This window comes from Cololabis saira, chromosome 1 (genome assembly GCF_033807715.1).
Source record: "Cololabis saira isolate AMF1-May2022 chromosome 1, fColSai1.1, whole genome shotgun sequence".
Classification (NCBI taxonomy): Eukaryota; Metazoa; Chordata; class Actinopteri; order Beloniformes; family Belonidae; genus Cololabis; species Cololabis saira.
In genome coordinates this window covers 25876572-25898254 of record NC_084587.1, presented here as the reverse complement: position 1 = coordinate 25898254, position 21683 = coordinate 25876572, and the positions used below count along the sequence as shown (strand labels likewise).

Genomic DNA, 21683 nt, shown 5'->3' with positions numbered 1-21683 from the left:
TTATAAAAGGTTTATCAAGAGAATATAGCCAGCTATTTCTCATTTTTTCTTGAGAAAACAGGTGGAATATAAAAATACAAAACACCCAAACACAGGAATCACACTTTTGACCAATTTCTATTTTTGTCGAGCTAAAAAAGCATTTGTCCAGAGTTTATAATTTGATGTCCTTTTGATCACATCTCAGCCTTTCAAGAATGAAATTTTTCTAATTGAACTTGTTTTAATTTTTTTTGTATTTTTTTTATAGTATACTCATTAAAATAACTTCCACATACACAACTGTCATTTAACCCAGCAAGAGAAAACATTTCAGTTTGAATGTAATGAATTCCACCTTTATGCAGGATTTAGCCACATCTGACAATCATTTTTACAGTGAGTAATTTTTCATCCTGAAGTCAAAGCTACCAGTTTTCACTCCAGCCATGTAATTTGTTATTTCTCTGCACCTTAAACACCATCTGAGAGCAATTAACAGCAACGGAGGAACGACACTGAGACCGATCCGCCCGGAAAGACGCGTGAGTTCAAAACGGTCCACTAGGGGGCAGTAAATCACTGCAAAATGAGAGTCAAAGACAAGCTCTGAAAACTGTTTAGATGTTGGAAATGAGCTTTTATAAATACATATTTTAAATGATCTGTCTGACACCTGAAAATCCATAAACACTATAGAGGGAAATACATGTGCTGGTCTTGTTATGTGCCTCATGTAACAGAGTTTCTTTTTATGCGATAATAAACCAACGGAGGAAACCATAAGGCATCTTCTGAGGATTTGGAAACAGCTGCGCCCAAGACCTGAACATATGACCCATAGCAGCACGTTGTGTGTCAGATAAAAATAAAAACAGGGCTCCACTAAAGTTTATCTTCAACACTGACATGCATTTTTTTAATCGTCTTTTATTCTAGCACTGCATCTTACGAATACTGCGTGAAATCCTCTTAAACTCGCGCTGTCCCTTCTGCCAGCGCTTCAGTGAAGTGATGACGAGACGGCCGTCCACCTTCTGGCCCATGACCAGGTACGCCGCGTGGATGTCGTTCATCTCCTCGCAGATGCACTCCAGTCCGTCCCGCAGCCACAGCGCCATCCTCCGCAGGTCCCGCTCCGTCACACCGTTCATCATGTAAATGGTCCTGGTCTTGGACTCCGGCACTATTTTAGTGTCGCCGTTGATGTAGGAGATCTCCTTGACTTTGATCTTCAGAGCTGGAGATGCATTCAGGAAACAGAGAGAGAGAAAATGTCTAAATAATGAAGGATCTAGCTGCAGGACCAAGTTTTGCCATTTTAAATGAAAGGAAACCAATACCGAGGTGATCTCTGGATTTATGAACAACAAAAACTGGTCTCATCCCAGTTTTGTCATACAGGTATAATCCAGCTTTGTTAGAAGTGTGTTGTGTTGAAAGGCTGTATGTTTTCAGCCCCAATACTCTCCTTAGGTCGTTTTTTAGCTTAAAGACTAAGTCATTTTGGTGTCTAAACTGAGCCAAAGAGCAAACCAAGAAAAAAAGTATGTCAGTGACTACAGGTGTCCATGCAGGAAGACTCATATCCACATGCAATTGAACATGATGCTTGGGATTTTGCTGCCTTGAGGTAAAACACACCATTGGCTTCCAGAAGAGCAAAAAACAAAGAAAACAAAACAAAACCGAATAAAACAAAGAAAACAAAAAGGTTAGGCTATTTTTCAAGGGTCACCACAGCAGAATACCATCTTCTGGATATTGATGGGTGAGTCCTATGCTCTTCCTGAAAAGCCCTATCTCGGGTTTGGACCATGCGCTAGGAGAACATTGGTTGTGATCCCCAGAAAAGTGCATTTCTACATTTTTAATTTGATGACTGGCTCAAGAGGGTGCCACTTCATTAAACTTTTGTTTATATGTCCTCATGTAAGCCGAGTGAGAGGACCCATGCTATTTGGTGTTAAAATGCACGCAATAGGGAGGGGCATATTGGTCATTGAATATATTCTTAACGCGGGTTTCAGTAGGTGATGCATATTTAGTTGTCACATTTATACGAGCATGCCTTGAATTTCTTCTAACCTCTTGGGACACATGTACTTCACCTTGAGGACTACTGGTGCAATGAATCTGAGGGACTTACCGAAGTCATTCTTGCAAAGATTGTCAACAATTTCGTTATCATTTTCATCTGTTTCTTTGCAAGCATCACAGACCCTGGGTACTGAAAGAAAAATTAGACAAGATAAATGAAACAATCTGCCAACACTGAAAACAGTATGTTACTTATGTAGGGCACACCAGGTGTGCCATATTCTGCGTTTTTACGCACAGGACGCTGATGGAAAAATGGCTAAAAATCACACATAATCGGAATCCTACCCTCTGTAGTGACTGGGACCAAGTTCTCAATGCCTGCTGGAGGTATGCACAGGTCGTTGTCTAGCGGGAAACGGTCGCAGTCCAACATTTTTGGCCACGGAAAGCCAAACGCGGACATGACGGGCGCGCAGCCGCGCTTGACGCTCTCGCACAGAGACCTGCACGGCTGGATCGGCTCGTCCAAGTCGTCCAGACAGACAGGAGCGAAAAGGGAGCAGAGGAATTTTCTTGTGTCAGGGTGACACTGTTTCTGCACCAGAGGAATCCACGACGAAGCTTGCTGCAGAACCTCATTCATGGTTTCGTGTCCGAGCAGGTTCGGGAGGCGCATCTCCGCGTATTCTATGTCATTGCAAAGGAGGAGATTTGCAGGGATTTGCTTGCAATTGTTTTTTTTGTAGAATAAGTCGTGCTGGCCAAAATTGTAGAGTCCATGGATGGCTTCCATGCAGGGTATTGTTATCACCCAGAACGCTGTTACGGTCGAGATGAAGGTTCTCATTTTGTTTGTGCGTAAAAGTTGCAACATACACGCCGGTTCAGGCTTTGCTGGGCACCAGTAAGCGTGGATTGAGCGTGTGTCAGTGGTCTGCTGCTTCTGTTAAATTGAGGTTGTTTTTTTTTTTTTTTTTTTTTACACACACATGTCTGGGAGGAGCCAGTAGTTCGTGCGCAAGGACCCTTTCTTACTTCAGCACAATTGGTTTCCATGTCAGGTGAATCTTGAGGAGAAATTTGTTTTCTCAAGCAAAGACATCCAAATTCTCTCCAGTTGCTCCTCCTGGGGTCTGAGAGACGTAAAAACTTCTAATTGCATTCATAGTATTTTATCATCACTCGTTTTCTTAAAAAGTTTCCATCTCTTTTTTCGTCTCCAGGTCTGCCTGGAATGGAATCATAAGAGAATCTGTCTGAAAGGCTTCCCTCATTACACCCAAATCAGCAGAAATATACCCCGAATGATCCTGCAGCTTGCTGCTTTTCGACCCCTGCTGTAAATAGTTTGGAAATGTCAGTGGGGGCATTTAGCTCAGTTCAATGGAGCGTTAATTTTCCATCATTAAGAGAGGTGAAATCCTCTGGGCAGGTCTGCAGGTTCATACCACACAGTGAAATATGGCTTGCCCTGGTGTGAGAAGCAGACTTCCACTCAATACACCCAAGGGTGAAACCAAATCTGCCTCCCACCTCAGGCGCTGCAGCTCTGGCTCCTATCCGCCCTCAGACCCCCATGAGCAGAAAACAGCAGTGTGTTTCTTCTCAGGCTTGGACCCCAAACTTGAATGTAAGAATTTCTTGCTTAAAGGGTAATTTCACCCACATTACAGGCATTTTCCCCACTTAGATCTGGTGTATTCTCAGTCTGCAAAATGTTTTTCATTTTACTAATGTAGATTTGAAAATCTGTTGAGATGCCTGCTGCCACACTGGTGTAGGGAGGGATGGTGTCGCCCCCCCACTCACATACACTCAGCAACACTGATAGTTATTCAAAATTGCTCATAAGTCACTTGTTTTAGGCATAGTGCTGAAAAATCTTAGAAAACTAAATTTAGTGGTAGTTTATATGCTCTGGAGTCAAATTAACAGTCTTGTTTGACCCGACTTGGCCAAATAAACCTGATTCTGATTCTTCTGATTCTGAATTAAACACATCATGTATGTTTATAGGTCCATGTTTTTGGTTTTTTGGACCCAGGGGATATTTTGGCATGAAGCCTCACTTTGCTTCTTTCCATACAAAAACAATGATTCGGTGAACCCAACATGTAAAAATTGTGTTTTATGAATGAAGTCCTGCACTATCATTACATTAGGTTTGCTGCTAAAGATGTATTTCCTAAATCCTGAGCAGAGGTGTCTAAATGAGCTTTGCTTCTCAGCGTAAAGATTTTGGATCAGACACCTGTGGACTTGCTGTGGAACTCTCCTGTTTTTCCTCCGTGGACTTTCTCCAGACTCTGTGGTTTAAGGTGCATCATGGGAAGAAACCACAGAGAAAAAGTTGAAATGTGCTAAGTAGTGATTCCTAATAGGCCTTTAATAGGAGTGCTTGTCTGTTTCTCGGCGCTCACCCTGGGACTGACTGTCTCCAGCAGCTCAGTGTCAATCTATGCCCCCGATTGGCATAAATAAATATAAAGGCGTCACCATCAACAATGTCTTGGTGATACAAAGGACCACTCACTATGTTATATAACTTTATTGTTTTCTAAAAGCTATATGGAACACTTGAATTAGATTCATTGTTGCAATTAGAGGGAAGCTGTATCTTATGTGTTCAAAAAGACGACTTTAATTCCATAAAATACATCCTTAATTTGCTTTATGACATCCTCAAGCGAATGGAGGGGGAATTAGAAAGTTTGTGAGTGACAGGCCAGCACATTAGTGAGCTTTGATCTTTTGATATGATTTGATGACAACTTAAATATCAAACAACAAACTTATCATGTTTTAAAGTAACAAAAATCAGTATCCTTTTCATTCGTTCAATTTGATCATTGTCCAGTGCTTAAGGGTTTTCCATCCTTACATTCGGCAAATACCAGCCCAAATAGCTTGGACTCTCATTCTTGGTCATCTCTTGTGACTGTGTAGCTCACAGATCTATTGTGGACATAATGGCAGAGGCAACTAAAAGACTCATAGATGGAAGAGAAAATGAAAAGGTGAGCAAATCTTAGACGGTGTCGCAAAAGTGCCTTTTGTCCCTTTGTGAAACAAATCTCCAGTAACAGCACTTCCTTAAAAGAGATGATGTTGTCTTAAGTGCTTTTAACTGGTCGAGTGTCTGAAGGCTCAATAGCTCATGACGCAGTTAGATGAAGTCTAAAAATAAAGTCTTGCACCGTAAAGTTTGTGACATTTTGATTCACTGCTTCTATAACATAGAATCGGTGCTATTTAAGCTCATAATAACATTTACGGTCACTATTCATCAACACTTCAGGAAGGTCAGAAAGCATGGAAAAGCATGTCCACTTTGACCTCCACACCAAGAGGGGGAAGTGCTGAACTTAAAGTTCTTTTGTGCAAATAAATAAATAAATAAATAAATACATAAATAAGAATAGCTTTGCTGTTCAAAAAGTGTTATTTTGTTTTAATAGAGTGACTCACAGTCTCCAACCTACTTTTTCCTCGAAGCCTGTTCATCTTCGCTGAAGGGCTTATACAATTAAGGGCTAAAGCCTCCTGTTCAGTAGGTTCTTAAGCTGTGCAGCAAGTCAGCTGACTCAACTCTTGTGGGGTGAAGAGTCACATGCTCACCCTTTCGCTGACTGACTACACTTGCTCCTGAGTACTTTTTGTCTGCATATGCAAATCGCTCTGGGGTTTCCACTGATGCATTGCCTACAGAAAACACGAGATACAGTCAGCGACAGGGACGCATCTCAAAACATCTTAACTTTTATGAGTCAGAAGATTTGGAAGGCATGGTAACTTGGATCTGAATGAGGGATCATTATCATGACTTGATTAAGACTAACTATGTTTTAAAAAAAATGTACTTTGAATCACCAGTACAGTTTAAGGTCAGAGGTTTGGGAAAGAGGTAAACCGATCTTCGGTCTATGCTTAACATCACCCCAGCAGGTTCTCATTACAACTCTGTGTGAAAATGAGAGACGGCTGGTCAGACACACTGGTTTACCCTTTGCTGCTTTTCTCTGCGCAATGCTCCACCCATTTCCTTCTCCTATTTCACAGAGAATCCAGGGCTGGACCTTTGTCAAATACAATCACAAAATAAGGGGGAGCAAGTAGAAAATAAAGTGATGTGAAGTGAAATGTTTTGAGAAATCTGTTAATTGAATCTTCATAAAACTGCTTTCGGTGTGAAAGAAACACAACGTACGTAGACTCAGACCTTGTTTGTCAAAAGGGATGTTTTCCTATTGGCATGTATCGCTATAGCACTATTTCCATACAGGCAGGTTCTCTGGCTGTGATCTATCACTGTAGAGTAAATAAAAGCATGAGTTTGGTAGTGATTTATCTTCTCATTTTAAAAACAGTGAACAAGGCGAACCAAGAATAATCCACGCAGCCAAAGGCATAAAGAGCTTTTTTCACTTTGCCACCGAGGTCCCTCAGTGTCTGTCTTGAAACAGAAAACACATGAATGAGTCACACTGTTTCTATAGATGAGATGTTTCTCATTAAGATGAACAGAGGTACTATAGTTTATATAGTCTTAACCCCACATATACCATCCTTCTCTTAAAAAAAGATAGAAAGAAAGAATCAATGCCCTGCTGTCTCATAAGATTGATGTCTTCAAAAGATGAAAATGACCAGACAGCCCAGTGTCATAAACATGCTGCAAAAATTAATTTGAAAAAATGTAAAATAATGCCAGTTGTTTCCATTAACCTTACGTGATCTGAAGCTTCTTTAGTACATGACTGCAGAAAAAAACGGCCAGATTTAAGCGTAAAGCACTTGGATTCAATACTTTTCTTTTTTTTTTTTTACTTTGCAAAGTTGGTCTATTACTTCTTAAGATGTTACCTGGTTAAATATTGGGTTGCATGTGCTATAAAATATGGATTTATTTTGTCCCATCTCAAAACATTCATGTACCTCCCATGGCCCCATGACCACCAGCTGAGAATCACAGACACAAAATACTCTGAACGTTGTCCTGAAGTGGCCTAATGAGCTTGTTAACTTCAATTGGTCCCTTTCTACAGTGACATTTTGGGAAGTTTATCCCATCCACAAGGAATTAATCTTGTTAGAGGTCTGCAGTGAAAGGCTATAGATTGTGCTATGCCATAATTGATGTTCCCGTTTCACAGGTCTAATGATCTCAGCATGGGGTTCCAGAGCAGCTGTGGAACTTGAACACAACTACATTACACATTTGGTTATAACCAAATCCATACCAGAGATGTGTGCACTGCACATAGTACTGGACATAAAGTTGTAAGTAAGGGGTGCGTAAAATATTTGTATATATATATATATATGTTATTAAAGTACTGAAACTAATTTATTTAAAACCAAGTGATCAGTTAGCCTGAGATGCATACAGTATTTAATACACACCTTTCTGATATTAATAATTTTTGTACTTCTATGAATACATTTGGTGCTTTTATTTATTATTCTTTTTATTGTATCTATTTTTGGAGATTTTTTTTTTTTTTTATAAATCTTTTTTTTTTAATTGTTGATTTTTTGATTTTTTTTAGGGGGGGGGGGGCCCAAAAAAAAAAAAAATCAACAATAAAAAAAAAAAGATTTATAAAATTCATAGATAGATTCATAGAAGTACAAAAATTATTAATTAGAAAACTGTTAAAGACAGAGTTGGGAGTCTTTTAAAAAAAAGGTATCTGTATTATTTCACGTATCAGGCATCAAGGGGTTAAAGGTAATTGATAGGACTTGGTTTTAGATGCTTTCCTGCTCATAGTTACCACTGTGTGCTCTCATGTTGTTGTCATGGCAACAGACGTAGGTGTTAACTTAGCCTAGCAATATATTACAAAATGTGTTGCATTCTAAGACCCACCTTTTTATCAATCACTTAACTGATGATATCCGATGAGGATAACACGTTCAAATCTTTAAGTAAAACCTACAGGTTGAAGATATTAATCCACTGCTTACGACAAGCAATGTGAATTCAGGAGCTTCAGAGGAGCATCTTTTGTTGTTTTTGGACCGAAAAGTTTGTTTCTTCATGACATTATTCTTCTGATTTGCATAAAAATTCCATGATTAGATAGTTTTAAGTTCTAGTTTTCAGGATAAATATTAAATCAGTAAATGTCTGCCTTATTATTTGATGTGTGGATTTACATGATGAAGCTAAGTATTTATACCCAACCTTTTTTTTTGTGTTTTTCTTAGATCTAACCACCTAATCTTTGGACCTAAATCTAACTAAACAGTGGGAGAAATAGGGCATGACACTGAAAGTGAAAAGCAAATATGCAAAATTTCCTGCAGACAAGGTGTGATTACTATGTGAATGTTGAATATTTTAGTTAAGACATAAGGAAAATGGATTTGACAGAACAAAGCTGTTTTCCCATCTCTAATTTTTGAGTGGTAAACTAAATGGTTGTTGTTGGTATATTTCTATTACCTCAGGGGCATTGAATTTCATTCCTAATGTTAACCTTGGCATTTAACACTGAGGAAGAAAGGAAATGTCATTGTACCATAAAACACAGCAACAAACCAGGCAGCTTTATGCTCACAGTCTGTCCATGGATCAGTGTGACGAGCAGATCCTTCTGTTGGGTTTTGCTCTTTGACCCCTGACCGTCACTGAAGCTGGAAGACTCACACCGGGGAGACCTCTGGGGGGAAACTTTACAACTCAGACCAAAGTAAAAGCAAGTCTTTGGACACAAGTGCTTTCTGGATGACCTGTCACTCATTTCGTTTGCAGTCATTTCCCTCACTAGTAACAACCTTCAATTTACTATTCACAAGCTTAAGAACAAAATACATCTATTAAACTGAGGAGACGGTAGAACCCTGGGCTGGACTATGTCCTTAATCTTGCTTACCGTTGATTTCTGATCATTACTCCTGCAAATTCTGACTATTCAGGTAATAGTTGAATTGATATTATGCACATGTCCCATTTAATCTGTTCAACATGTTTGCAAGACAAAAACTACACAAATGACCGGTTTTTTAGTTCGTACTGCTCTAACCTTCTTCTAAGCTCTATATTTTAACTCCTTCACCAGGTTAAAAAACTAATTATTGATGCCTGTGGCACAGTTTATTTCTTTTGAGTCCCCTCTCCTCCCCACATCCACACTAACCGCCCCCCGCTGTTTCTGTAGGGTCCTTAAGTGATCCTTATCCCAATGCTCCATCTATTTGAGAGGTATTTTCAGTTTAAATCTGAACTCTCCTGGTGCAGAAACAAAGCCTATATTATTCACATTAGTGTAGTTTTCTTAATCTGATCATTCTTCACTTTTTTTATCCTGTTTTATTCTAGCCTGTTTAAAAAAACAGACCCTCTCTGGGTTTTCCAGTCTGAACATACATACATACATATATATATATATATATATATATATATATATATATATATATATATATATATATATATATATATATATATATATATATATATATATATATATATATATATATATATGTATATATATATACATACATATATATACATATAAATATATACATATAAATACATACATATACATACATACACATACATACATCATGCCATTACTTCATGTTCTTTCTTCTGTTTTACTTAAATGTGTGTGTGAGTAGAAGTGCGTTTCTTGCTAAATGTGTCACAAAGGTTTTCCATCTTAAATTCAAGAGTTTTCAAGGTCCATTTTCAGATGTTTTCTCTGTGCTTTACTAAATCTTTTTTTTTATCTCTTTGTTCTTTCTTATTTTATCTATGCTATGGTTTACAGCATCTAAGTGTAAGCAGTACTTGTGATTGCCCAATGGATGTTGCTTTACATTGATTGTGTGGTTTGTTTCTGTATTGTCCTGTCACATATGTTAACTGTACACGCACTGATGCTGATGCTTTTACACAAACGAAGTTCCTAACAGATAGATAAAGTTATTTGATTTGATTTTGATTTTGATTGATCTATAGTAATTAACATATATAACTACATGTACTCAAAAATATTGTTTTGCTCTTTATTACTTTAAAAAAGGTGGGATTATGTTGATGGGACAAGGGATACAAATTCTGCCAGACTGAATCTGTCAGAAATGACTTCCTGTCCAGCCTGGTAGCTTAAAAGCATTGTATAAATGCAATAAATTCTCATAATTATTATTCTGATGATTTACTTTGTCATGATACACAAGTAACTTTCTAAGATCTCTCTGATAAAGTAAGAACATCCATACAATTAATCAAGGATTTGCATTTTCCATATTTTTCCTTTTCAGTTAATAAAAATTAATACATAGTAATGTGGATTGCTACGTTTTCAGCTACAGTGAAGTGCTAGCTCTTCCATCTGTGTTACTTCAACTTATATAAAAATTATTTCATAAACAAGCACGCCGGTTTTGACATGCAAATGTATCGTAACTGATAGTGCCTCTAAATCACTCTGTCATTCATCACCAAGTAGTGAGCATAAAATAAACAATTTACCTTTCTTTTTTTAACTTTATTTTTAATGATTTGTATATTTTGGGCATTACAACAAAAATGTAACAGTGACATAAAATCAAAAGCAAAACAAAAGAAAGAAAAATAACAAAAGTGCGCAGATAGGAACAACAGGTCAGTCACTCTGATATCAACAGCAAAGGGAAAGCCGCATGGCAAGCATTGGAAGTGCACCTCCATCAAAAGTCCCAAACATAAATCCTAGGCCATCGAACTATTTACCTTGTGATGTGATGTGATGTGATTTGAGAACAGGGGCACTGTCAATGTGAAAAACTGCACACACTAAGACCTTGCAGGAGTCTGCTTGTGGATTTGATCGTCATCTGTACATGTTATCCGTGCTTCGCGTTTGTCGTTTTCTAGCCAGTGGTCATAAAAGCTGCAACCTCCCTGCAGAGTGGTCGACTGCATCTTTGGTGTAGCGACTCCGCACTGTGCACCAGTCAGAGGCACACTCAAAGCCCTGGAAAAAAACAACTTTCAATTTAGGACAATCTGTATTTACTAGCCAGCAAGTGAAATATTCAGTTAGACAGCTATATGTTGTGAAGGAGAGAAATTTTAGTACTTTTCTGACATTGAAAATACAACATTAAAATTTCCCATCTGGATCGTGTTTACAGTGATCTTCTGTAAATTTCTATTTGATCTCCTATTGGCTTGTTGTAGGATTTCTTTTTCCTGAGAAAAGTGGCTTTAGTTTACTCATAGGACTTTCTGTTATTTTAGTCTGAACATACCTTTAATACATACAGTATGTCATTACAATGTATGGCTGAATGCTTTAGTCAAAAATCACCATGTTACTGCTAAATTTTTATTTCCCTCCTTCAATTCAAATCTTCAAGTAATTATACATGGACAGACTGTATCAGAGGTTGTGGATCATATGATTTTATATGCCTGTGTTGTGAAAGTTCCCTTAATTAATTGGAGGAATTTGGGGGTCAGATGAAACAGAAATGAAAAAAACAACCCTCGTAATTTTAAAAACAGTGGCCGTGGGTAAGCAAGTGACCCACTGCCACCCTAAAAATGCCAGACGTGGGCTCAAGTGTAAATAAAGGTTTGGTATTCATTCACAGTTGTGACACCATGACAAGGACACATTTCTTGTGGCAGTATTGCTGAGTAGCTAATCCATGGACAGGGTGACTTTCGGGTTCAACCGCAATACAGAGAATTAATTATTGATTTTCAATCTGTCTGAGTATAGTTAATTTTTGCAACCATGCTCAACAGTTATTGTACAGTAAAAGCAAAGATCTTTGCATAAAACTGCAGACATGCAAGAATGAACAACCCTCTTGTGTAATTTTTATATTCATTCACTTGTTGGCATCATTTATCTAGTTTGTCAGCCTTTTAAACTTTTAACCATGAAATGAAACCATCAAGGAAATATGATTTAGAGACACTCTGGTCCATTTAGAAATAAATGCCAGCAAGCTTCAGGGCATGTAGGTGGCACATTGCACCCACTGAACTGTCACCATTCAAAATAAAGATCCAACACCCCCTCCCCCACAGAAAATGGCTTTAACCCTTCATGACATCTGGGAAACTTTCCACTGTCCTGTCCACTTAACTCTTTTATTCCTCATCTTCTGAAGAAACTGAAAACATAAAATCAAGACCATTTGAGAGGTTGGAACTGCTGCTTTCATGTTGAATTAATGACCGTGCATGGATCAGTAATTTTTTTTAAAACTCAATAGTTTGCATTTTCTGAAAATGTGGATGCCACATGTGCTTTGATGCAGACTCGAAAGGTAAAAGCACACATACTGTATGTTCCGTCCGGTCATAATGGGTTGATGACAAAGACATGAGCAATCATAAGGTGCAGCAACTACAACCCTTGCAAAGATAGATACTCTGGCTACAGTATGCCATGAAAATGTGCATTTCAGCTTGTGTTTTAAGTGTTTTATGAGTTTAAGAAAGTGTGCAGTCATTCATGGTTTCTCTTTCTGTCTTTTAAAGGATAATTTTGGTCATTTTCTCCACTGATTTTGACTGAAAGAGATGCTGGCAGCTGCTGATGAACCAGCCTCTTCTATGGCCCCTGGTCTTTGTAATCCTTTGTGGTTAATGTTGTGAATTTGTCTCATTTTGCCTTCCTCTATAAATGAGGTCACTATTGACAATAAATGGTTGCTTTTTTTTAAACTCTTCCGATAAAGGTTCAGTCTTTTGTTACAATTCACACCTCAGTCACAGGAGTAGTACTAATACACAAGCTAAAACCTGTGTATTGGTACATTTTGTACATTCACAGCCACTGTCAGTGACTGCCACAAACCGGCTGGACTACACAAACCACAAGCTACATTTATTGCTGTATGCAGTAATTTCCCTTCATTTAAAAGCTTTCCATCATACACTCAATCGAGTCTGGCAGCCTTATTTAACAATCTTGCAAAATTATTTATAGATGTTTCCAAAAGTAAATGACCCCTGTAGAGTACTGCATTGTAAAAGCGCTAATTACAAAGATATATAAAAGTGGTCTTATGGACCCACCAATTCGTCTTCTTTTCTTTCCTGTTTAGATATGAAGAGGGTAACATAAAAACTCAACATGCATTAGTCTACTTCTCTGGTAGTGGATTAAAGATGATGTGGCCAGAATCACGGGTCTCCTCTGTTATTCACCAGTTCTCTCTCAGGAGAGATCATGCCAGCGCTGACATACTGCAGAGTAGCAGAGTAGTGTCACCCCCTCGTGCATATGATTTAAGTGTGTGTTTCAGGCTGATGGTATGTGGAAGGAGATGGAAAAGGTCTTGAGGCGGTGCATGCTAAACCTGTAGAGCCCTGCTGAGAAGAGAAGAAGAAAAAAGAAAACAGTTATCCTAACTTCTTTTGGGAGACATATTAACACACACACAAAAACTGGTCCCACATAAACTTAATAATGCCTCTTTTTTATCACAGAGGGCTTTTTTACCCTCCAACATCCAGGGAAATAGACTCCTCCAGGGTGCTTCTGCTTGACCTCCCGGTTTTATGTTTTGGAGCATCATTACTTTAGCGCCACTGTGATTTTACACATAATCAAAAAGCATGCCTATCTTTTAATACTCACCTTCCTCAGATATTCTCTTCTAAGTTTTATGGTCCTGGAGGTGTCACACTAACATTTTGTGTTCCAACCTAAACACTGCTCTGCTCTGCCTCATACTGCCAGTAGTTACATATGCCCTATCAAGTGACAGATTGGATGTATTCAGCTGGCCTTAATAGGACATTTAATAAAAACCTTTCCATGTCTGCATTTACAGATTTAAATTAAAACTGAATTTGCAGCAAAGAAGTGACAAACCTGCTCAGCATCACCATGATAGCACTCTTTTATTTCTGCTAATAACTCTTCTTCCCTGCCTGGACAGTAGAAAATAAAACATCCAAGTGCTTATTAAAGTATTAAAATAAAAAGTTGGATTTCATTCTGGAGATAACGCTCCTGTATGTCTCGAAATGACCAAATGGCTTTGCTCTCATCGGGTTTGGCCAAAACCTAGAACTAGTGTGGATCCAAAGATCAAACTTTCCAACACAACTTAAAGGGGACCTATTATGAAAAACACGTTTTTTCTTGCTTTAACATATATAAAGTGGTCTCCCCTCAGCCTGCCAACTCAGAGAAGGAGGAAAGCAACCAGATTCTGCAGTGTCTGTACAGCCGCCCGGATGAGCCATCCAGTGTGATGTGGCTTCTACGAGCCGTTCAGATTCTGCTCCCGTCGTTACGTAATGACGGGAGCGATGCCTGAAACCACGCCCACAACTAACTCCGCCGGCCGGAGCTTCCGCCATTTTTTCATAGCGGTGTATCGCTACGTATCGTAGCGTATAGAGAAGGAGGTTAGAAACTGGGAAGATAAAGACATGGCTTAGAGACTGAATTTCTAATTTATTTAGCAAAAACAATCAAAAGCTTGTTTTTAAGACATTCAAGGCCTGTTTAAAATAGGCATTAGGCCCTTTAAGTTAGAGAGCTAAATATTTCAGGCAAACATGTCAATGTAGCATATAGACGGGGACAGATGGAAACAGGAAGAAATGATCCGCTTGTTTCTGTGCTGCAAGCATAACTAAAGCTCACACATGAGCTCTCTGCATTAAATATTTATTTAACCCATTGAGACCTGATACAACATATGGATGTGTCTTGTCTAGACTAGAGGACAATAAAAAATCCTCAGACAAAAAAGTAATTCAATTTAGGAGGTATACAATCAGTAATGTCTCAATTAACAACAGCCAGGAGGTCTATTTCAGTAAGCTGGAGTTTATATCTCAGCGTAGCGCTCTTATTAGCAAATTTTAGCTGTTTCCTTCATCCTAGGTGGTTAACCCTTTACTTGCCAGCTGGGGAACAGGCTGTCAAATCACATATGCACCCTGTACAGGGAGCTCTGGTAATCAACAGACTTTAACCATCCTGATTGCTCTCTTGGTTTCAGTTTCTAGCTTAACAGTCAGCTATACCTCGCTTTTAGAGGTTGGAACCAACTAATTTACTCAACTCAACTTTATTTATAAAGCGCTTTAAAACAACCACAGCTGATACAAATTTAGCACTAAATCTGTCCAAAATGCTAACACGAGCACAGCTCTTGACTTGTGACTAGCTACCAGAGGTGGAAAAAGTACTGAAAAATTGTAATTGAGTAAAAGTATCTTTACTTTGCTTAAATCCTACTCAAAGTAAAAGTAAAAGTACTCATCTAAAAATTTACTCGAGTAAAAGTACAAAAGTACTTCATTTAAAATGTAATTTGAGTAAAAGTTACTTTCCGTTATTTAATGTAAAAAAAGGATGAGTCACGAATCAAATCCAGCACAAGTTGTTTTAATCAACTTCGAGGCGTTTTAAAGTACACATCCACACTTGTAAAAGGTCTTACTTCCTCAGAACAGGACAAAAAGGACAGTCACAACCTGTACTGTAAAGTGCAAACATATTGTCCAACCGACAACACTAAAACCAGAATCAAAGTATTCAAACACAAAATAAAGTGCCCAATGCCCGCAGGATCCTGCTATTCACAATAAACCACAATAAAATGCCCACAAGATCCCACAATACTGCCCACAATCTACAACTTTACACTGGAAAAGCTCTTGTTTAATTTCAGCAGCAGCTGATTTTGGAAGTTTTTTGCTGTAAGTCTTGCTCTCTTTGCTGTGAAGAGCAACCCGGCAGAACTAAAAACTTTTGTTTCCGGCAGTTTCGACGCATCAAGGCCCATAAATTTTGTACTCAGTAACGTGAGGGGGTTTAAATGTAGTGAAGTAAAATACTTGGGTCAAAATGTACTCGAGTAAAAGTACAAATTACATATTTCAAAAACTACTCAGAAAATGACAAATTACTCATAAAAAGTACTCAATTACAGTAACGTGAGTAAATGTAATTAGTTACTTTCCACCCCTGCTAGCTACACTGACATCTGCATCAGTGTAGCTAGTAAGTGTTTGAATGCTCCGTGAAAGAGATGTCAACAGATGTAGATGCAAGCCATTCATAAATTGAAATAACTCTTTTTTTTTTAAAATCACAATAACAAATCATCCTATGATGCAACAGCTGTCAGCAAGTCCCACAGCTGCTGTGATAGGAACTGGTGACCTGCGGTTCGAGCACCGTGGAAGTGGGTCAGTGAGTCAGTAGTGCTGCTGCTAATTATTACAACCGGGTCCGCTGGTTATCACCTGAGGAAAGCACTGGGTGGATTTTGTATCATTCTCTTGACTGAGAGGTGTGATGGGAATGGACGAGAGAGCTGATCGTAGTTTGAAAAGTGAAACTTCATCTGGGGTAACAGCTGGTCAAAGCCTCCTGCTGCTCTGGGAGCAGTTTGGATGTAAAATCTGGAGTGAAGAGAAGGTGACAGGAGCTACCAGCTGGGCGTAGACTGAAAAAAGAGCAAGGGTTCTGAAGTGGCCTGTTCAGTGCAAATTAGTCTGAATTTTGGCTAGTGTTATTTTAATGGTATTCATAAAGGCCCGTCTGAATGGTCACATTACTTCCCTCTTATAGTGTTACTATTAATGGCTCTGCCACAAGGTTTTGCATTGATTTACCATAAAATGTGGCACTTTCCATCCAGCTCTGCGAAAAAGCAAATAACAATGTCTGTTTTTCTGTCTGAGATAAACCAAAAAACTTTTGTTCAGTTAGAGTATAAAAGTCTCATAGATTTGTAAACAACTGGTTGATTGTTTCTTTGTTTTATTCATTTTTTTGGACAGGAGCGTCGCCTTGGTCCAATTGATTAGATGTGATTGGTCAGATGTGTTTCTGTTGGAAATGAAACTTCCAAAAACTTCCAAAAAATCAAAAACCACATTATTGCCTGGAGAAGTTATGTTGTTTATGTGAAAGTGTGTACTGAGTTGACATAATTTTTTTTTAACCTAATTGCACAAACAATGTGCCCTGTGTGTAATGCATTTAGAATGGAAAAACAAAGGAAATGTTTTTCAATCTTTTAGATTTTGTTCTGAAGCAGAAACAAACAAAACAAAAAACAAAAAACAATGTATTACTTAATGTACTGGAAAACTGCACTTATTAGTTAGAGTAGAGTGAAGTACAATAAAGCATAAATACTGACCAAGTACACTGAAGTATAAATTTTGGCTAGATACACTGAAAAAAAATCCGTCCATTTTCCACCGCTTATCCGGAACCGGGTCGCGGGGGTAGCAGTCTCAACATATATACTATATATATATATATATATATATATATATATATATATATATATATATATATATATATATGTCCTGTGCAACATTTTTCCACGCTGCAAAAACTCTGTCCTGCACTGTGACTTGTATTTAAGGTGTATATTTTACACTTTTTTTAAAGTACAGTTCACATTTTACAGTATGTGTGTCTTACCTTGCATGCTTGTGCTATATATATAATTTTTAATCCACAGACACAAACTGAGTTTCACATGGGACATTGTGCCTTTGCTGTGCAAGTACTTTCTTGGGCCTCGGCAGCCACAAAACCACTTAAAAAATAAAAAAATAATAATAATATACGCATTTTTAGAAGGACGAAGAACACAAAAGAGGAAACACTGTAAAGACTGATGGTGGCGTATGTGTAATCTGCTACCTTCAATGTTTCAAGTTGATCCTCACGACACTGAAGGACACACAGTTAAAAAAAAGAGAAGAAAAGAACGATGGCCAGGTTGGAAAAGCTTGACCCCAACCTTGTTTGATCCCTTTCATCCTTTAAGACAAAAATGGATAAACTCTTTTTGTACAGGAAGTGAGAAAAGCTGTCGTTACCACCTTGTCTACAAAGTGTCAGGCACAGACATTTGAACCTCAGGCCAGAGGATAAATCTTGAACCTTTAGGCCTGCTTTGACATTTTTTTCCCAGATGGCGTCCCCCCTGCAGTGGACTCTGCCCCAAAGGAGCCTGGCATCTCGGATAGATCCATCCATCACATGAGACCCATGGCTCTTATATTTGAAACAGGGCGCCTGCAGGGAGCACCTGCCCTCACGTTTTTACTTTGTGACCAAACAATACACCCCTACATCCCCCACTGCTTTCCTGAGAGGTCAGAGGTCATAGAGGGTGTGAGACAACTTTGAATGTTCACAGACGCTCTTTTAATGTGACATTCACACCCTGGTCGGTGGTTAAATCTATTGGTGTTAACATTACAGGGAACATACAAGTCTATAATACCATTCATATTAACAGGAGACCACACAGGGTGCAGAAAAAACTAAAATATAAAAACAATCCTTTTGTGAAATTAATCCGAAGAGCATCAACAATAAAGTAACACTGAAAAGTGGAGGACAGTGGCTTAAGAAAGAAAGATAATTCTACCTTCCTCTGCAGATTTTTGTCCAACAGTATGGTACGCCTCCCCACTTTTAGTCCATCTGTTTTATATATTGTGGCCAAAAAACATCACTGATTTGATTGGTTCCAAATGTGATGCTGGAGGCTCCTTCAAACATCCAAAGCCTTTTTGACCCTCTTTCTGTTACCCTCCACTAAGAAAGCCCCTTTCCCTTCTCCTCACTAGTTTCATTGAAAGGGCTCCAGGCATAGTTGTGTGTCTGTATGTGTGGGTCTGGAAACTGAAAGTTTTGCGCTTGTAGCTAAAGTATTCTTTACAGCATGCTCATCCAAAAACTGATGGCTCGAGAACCAAACGCTAGAGGTTCTTCATTATGGTGAACTAGGATTAACAGTTGTTGCAGTGACTGGTGTCTGTGGTGGCTCTAAAGTGCAAAACACAACAAAGACAAAGACATGAGAACCGGTCAGTTCCAACACTGTGGGGTAGTGGCACTGTCGCTACCTCTGCTGCATCACGCTGCTGGCTCTGTGGTTGTCTTGTAGTGACGTCTGCCTGGTGATACTGTATGTGCAACTAACGTAATGGAACGTCACTTTTCACTTTTGTGTTTATTACTATATTATTAACATGCCATCTATCCTAGCAATCAGGGAACCCTGAGGAAACCTCATATGATTCAGAAACAAAAACGCAGCGTTTCGTCAATTAAAACAATACTCAAAATGTTGGGAGTGAATCAGTATCTTTAACACAGGCACATACTGTTATATCTCAACACAGTTTGTTAACACTAATGCTCATTCAGGCCTATAGGTCCGGCTTCTAAATTAAAGATCCCCAGGAAAGGACAAAAGTTATCTTTTAAGACATATTACTACACAGTGTGAAAACAGCACTAATACATCATCACGCATACAGAAACAACAACCTGAAAAACTTGTATTAGCAGCAGAATATTTGTCAGGAGCCATGACACGTCATATCTTACCAGGTCCAGGATTTGCGCAATGTGCATTTGGTCCGTGAGCACTTTGGTTGCATCAACCTTCATGCTTTTCACTGGTCTGCACTAAGGAATCCTTCAGTTCAACTTGTCTATCAGATACACCATTCTTCCTTTTGTGTGACCAAGGTGTCTTTTTGTAATTTTCAGTTCGAGTCATGTTCGACAATGATTCCCACAGTCACTCTTTAACAGTGTGCCAGCCAGTTAAAATGAAACACTCATAGTTGGGTAAGAAAAAAACCCATCATGCCTTTCAAATGTTTGTAATGATGACTGAATTCAATAAATGTCCTTTATTTTTCAGTGTTAGGTTTAAGGAAGTGTTAAACCCAAATGCAGGAGAGCAGGAAGTGGAAGTTATAAACTGATTCCTACAGCAAAGGCTGTAAATATATATATATATATATATATATATATATATATATATATATATATATATAAAATACCGATTCTTCTTTTATCCTGACTCTTCTTGGTGGACTTTTTGCTCTCATGTTTTTTGCAACCCTGCTCAGCAGCGCTTTAGGTTTAGTTTAATTTAAATTATGACCTTTTTTGGAACTCCTGCCTCTGGCCTCTCTCCTGCATTTAGGTCCTATCAACCGCAAGTCGTGACAAATTCAGACAATTGTAGGCTCAATAATGTTTTAAGATCATTTAAAAAAAGTTGTTACCTAGAAATTCCTTGTTTTCTGAAATGCCACATTTGTGCTTTTGTTGCTTGCATGTTCAACAGTTATCGACACTAGTTTTCTTGAAATCAGCGTTTTACTGGTTGTCTTGGAATTAGAGATATTAGCTGCTGAAGAAAACCATATTTTCTAAAAACATTGGACACGTTTTAATAAGAATCAACAATTTAAACAGTAGGTTATTGTAAAACAGTACATATTAGAGAATCTATGTTTCAAATAAACTTGGAACATCGTCAACCGAACATTTACAACACTTGGGGGAAGATTTCACAACCATTAGGCAGGCAACAGGCGAGTAAGATGATTGGATGTAAAAAGAGGTTCCCTGTGAGAATGTAGATATGTTCAGAGTTTATGGATTGTGCTGTGATGGACTGTCAACCTGTCCGGGGTGGAACCCTGCCTGTACAGAGCCTGTACAGAGCTGGGATAGGCTCCCGCAGACTCCCATGACCCCAAGTGAACGAGTATGTTGAGGTAAAGAGAAACATACCATACAGTTTGTGTTGCACATTCAGGTAGTTCAGAACAGAAATGAAAAAATACGGGACCATTTAGGGGCTGGAACCAGATATGCAACCCTACATATTCAACCAATAAAGGACAAAGAAAGCAACAGAAAGCGATCACTGGGTTCGGTGAAAGTCAAAAAAATGTATGACTATGAACATTTCCAAGTCCTTTTGAGAAGAACGCTGCAACTACCTTGCACATCTGTGAATGCACCATTAATGCTTATAATTACATTTTGGGAACAAGACACACTTCTATTGGCTGTTTTTTGGGGAATACTTTTCCGATCCTCTGCATCTCTGTATATGTTGAACCTTAAGCTGCCTGTGGGTATGAGCTGCACCTTAATAACAAATTTGTTGTGCCTTGCTACATATTACAACAACTTTGTAACAAAAGACTCTGTCTGTTGTGTAGGACAGACCTGTTACCCACTGAAAGCTTTTTAAACATAAATTATGAGAAAGGATGCTCCAAATCTTCAACAGTTGAAAAAGTATATCATAAAACACTGGGAAAACATTTCACATTTCACAGCTGATCTCCTCACCTTTGATATGGAGCGTGCATGACAGAAGAAGTGACATAGCTATTTCTTAACCGTGTCCATTTTCCAACACGTTGCTGCATATCCAACAAAGGCCATTCTCCATTCATGATCGATAGCACTTTATTCCTATCAAGGGTTACACGGATCTGCAAGAGCCATTCCCAGCTCTCTGCAAACAGCGAGAGTACACCCTGGAAAGGTAGTCGGTCCATTGCAGGGCCACATGACCCCGAACACTCGCTCCTATAATCATGAGTCACCAGTTTTTTGACTGTAAGATGAAGGAGTACCTGGAGAAAATTCATGCAAGTATGTGAAGGACATGTAAACTCCACGCAGAAAGGCTCCAGTTGGGGTTTCACACGTGAACCTGCTGTGAGGCAAATGTGCTAACCACCAAGCTATCACGCTGCACGGGACAGATTTCTCAGTTTCGACATCTGATGGTGTCTTTCTGCAATTTTCCATGAAATATAGGGATGAAAGGATCTTCAAATGAACCAATTTTATTTTCCACATACACAATCCTAA

At 38.6% G+C, this 21683-nt stretch overlaps 1 protein-coding gene across 1 annotated transcript; it reads right to left on the bottom strand.

The window, feature by feature from the left end:
- Nucleotides 1-251: 251 nt before the first annotated feature.
- sfrp2 (secreted frizzled-related protein 2) lies at nucleotides 252-2942 on the bottom strand. The gene is made up of 3 exons (XM_061730916.1): nucleotides 2368-2942; nucleotides 2129-2209; nucleotides 252-1219 (listed from the first exon to the last, which is right to left on the bottom strand). The coding sequence occupies exons 1-3, from the start codon at nucleotides 2894-2896 to the stop codon at nucleotides 915-917; spliced, it is 915 nt and encodes a 304-aa protein (XP_061586900.1). The 5' UTR covers nucleotides 2897-2942; the 3' UTR covers nucleotides 252-914.
- Between the last annotated feature and the right edge of the window lie 18741 nt (nucleotides 2943-21683).

What these genes read in the sequence shown, in the direction of transcription:
- sfrp2 (XM_061730916.1), bottom strand. Translation starts at nt 2,896, where the DNA reads ATGTTGCAACTTTTACGCACAAACAAAATGAGAACCTTCATCTCGACC. An exon ending in GGTCCCAGTCACTACAGAGG is followed by an intron (nt 2,210 to 2,367) that starts GTAGGATTCCGA and finishes TTTTTCTTTCAG; the next exon opens with TACCCAGGGTCTGTGATGCT. An exon ending in TCTTTGCAAGAATGACTTCG is followed by an intron (nt 1,220 to 2,128) that starts GTAAGTCCCTCA and finishes ATGCATCTCCAG; the next exon opens with CTCTGAAGATCAAAGTCAAG.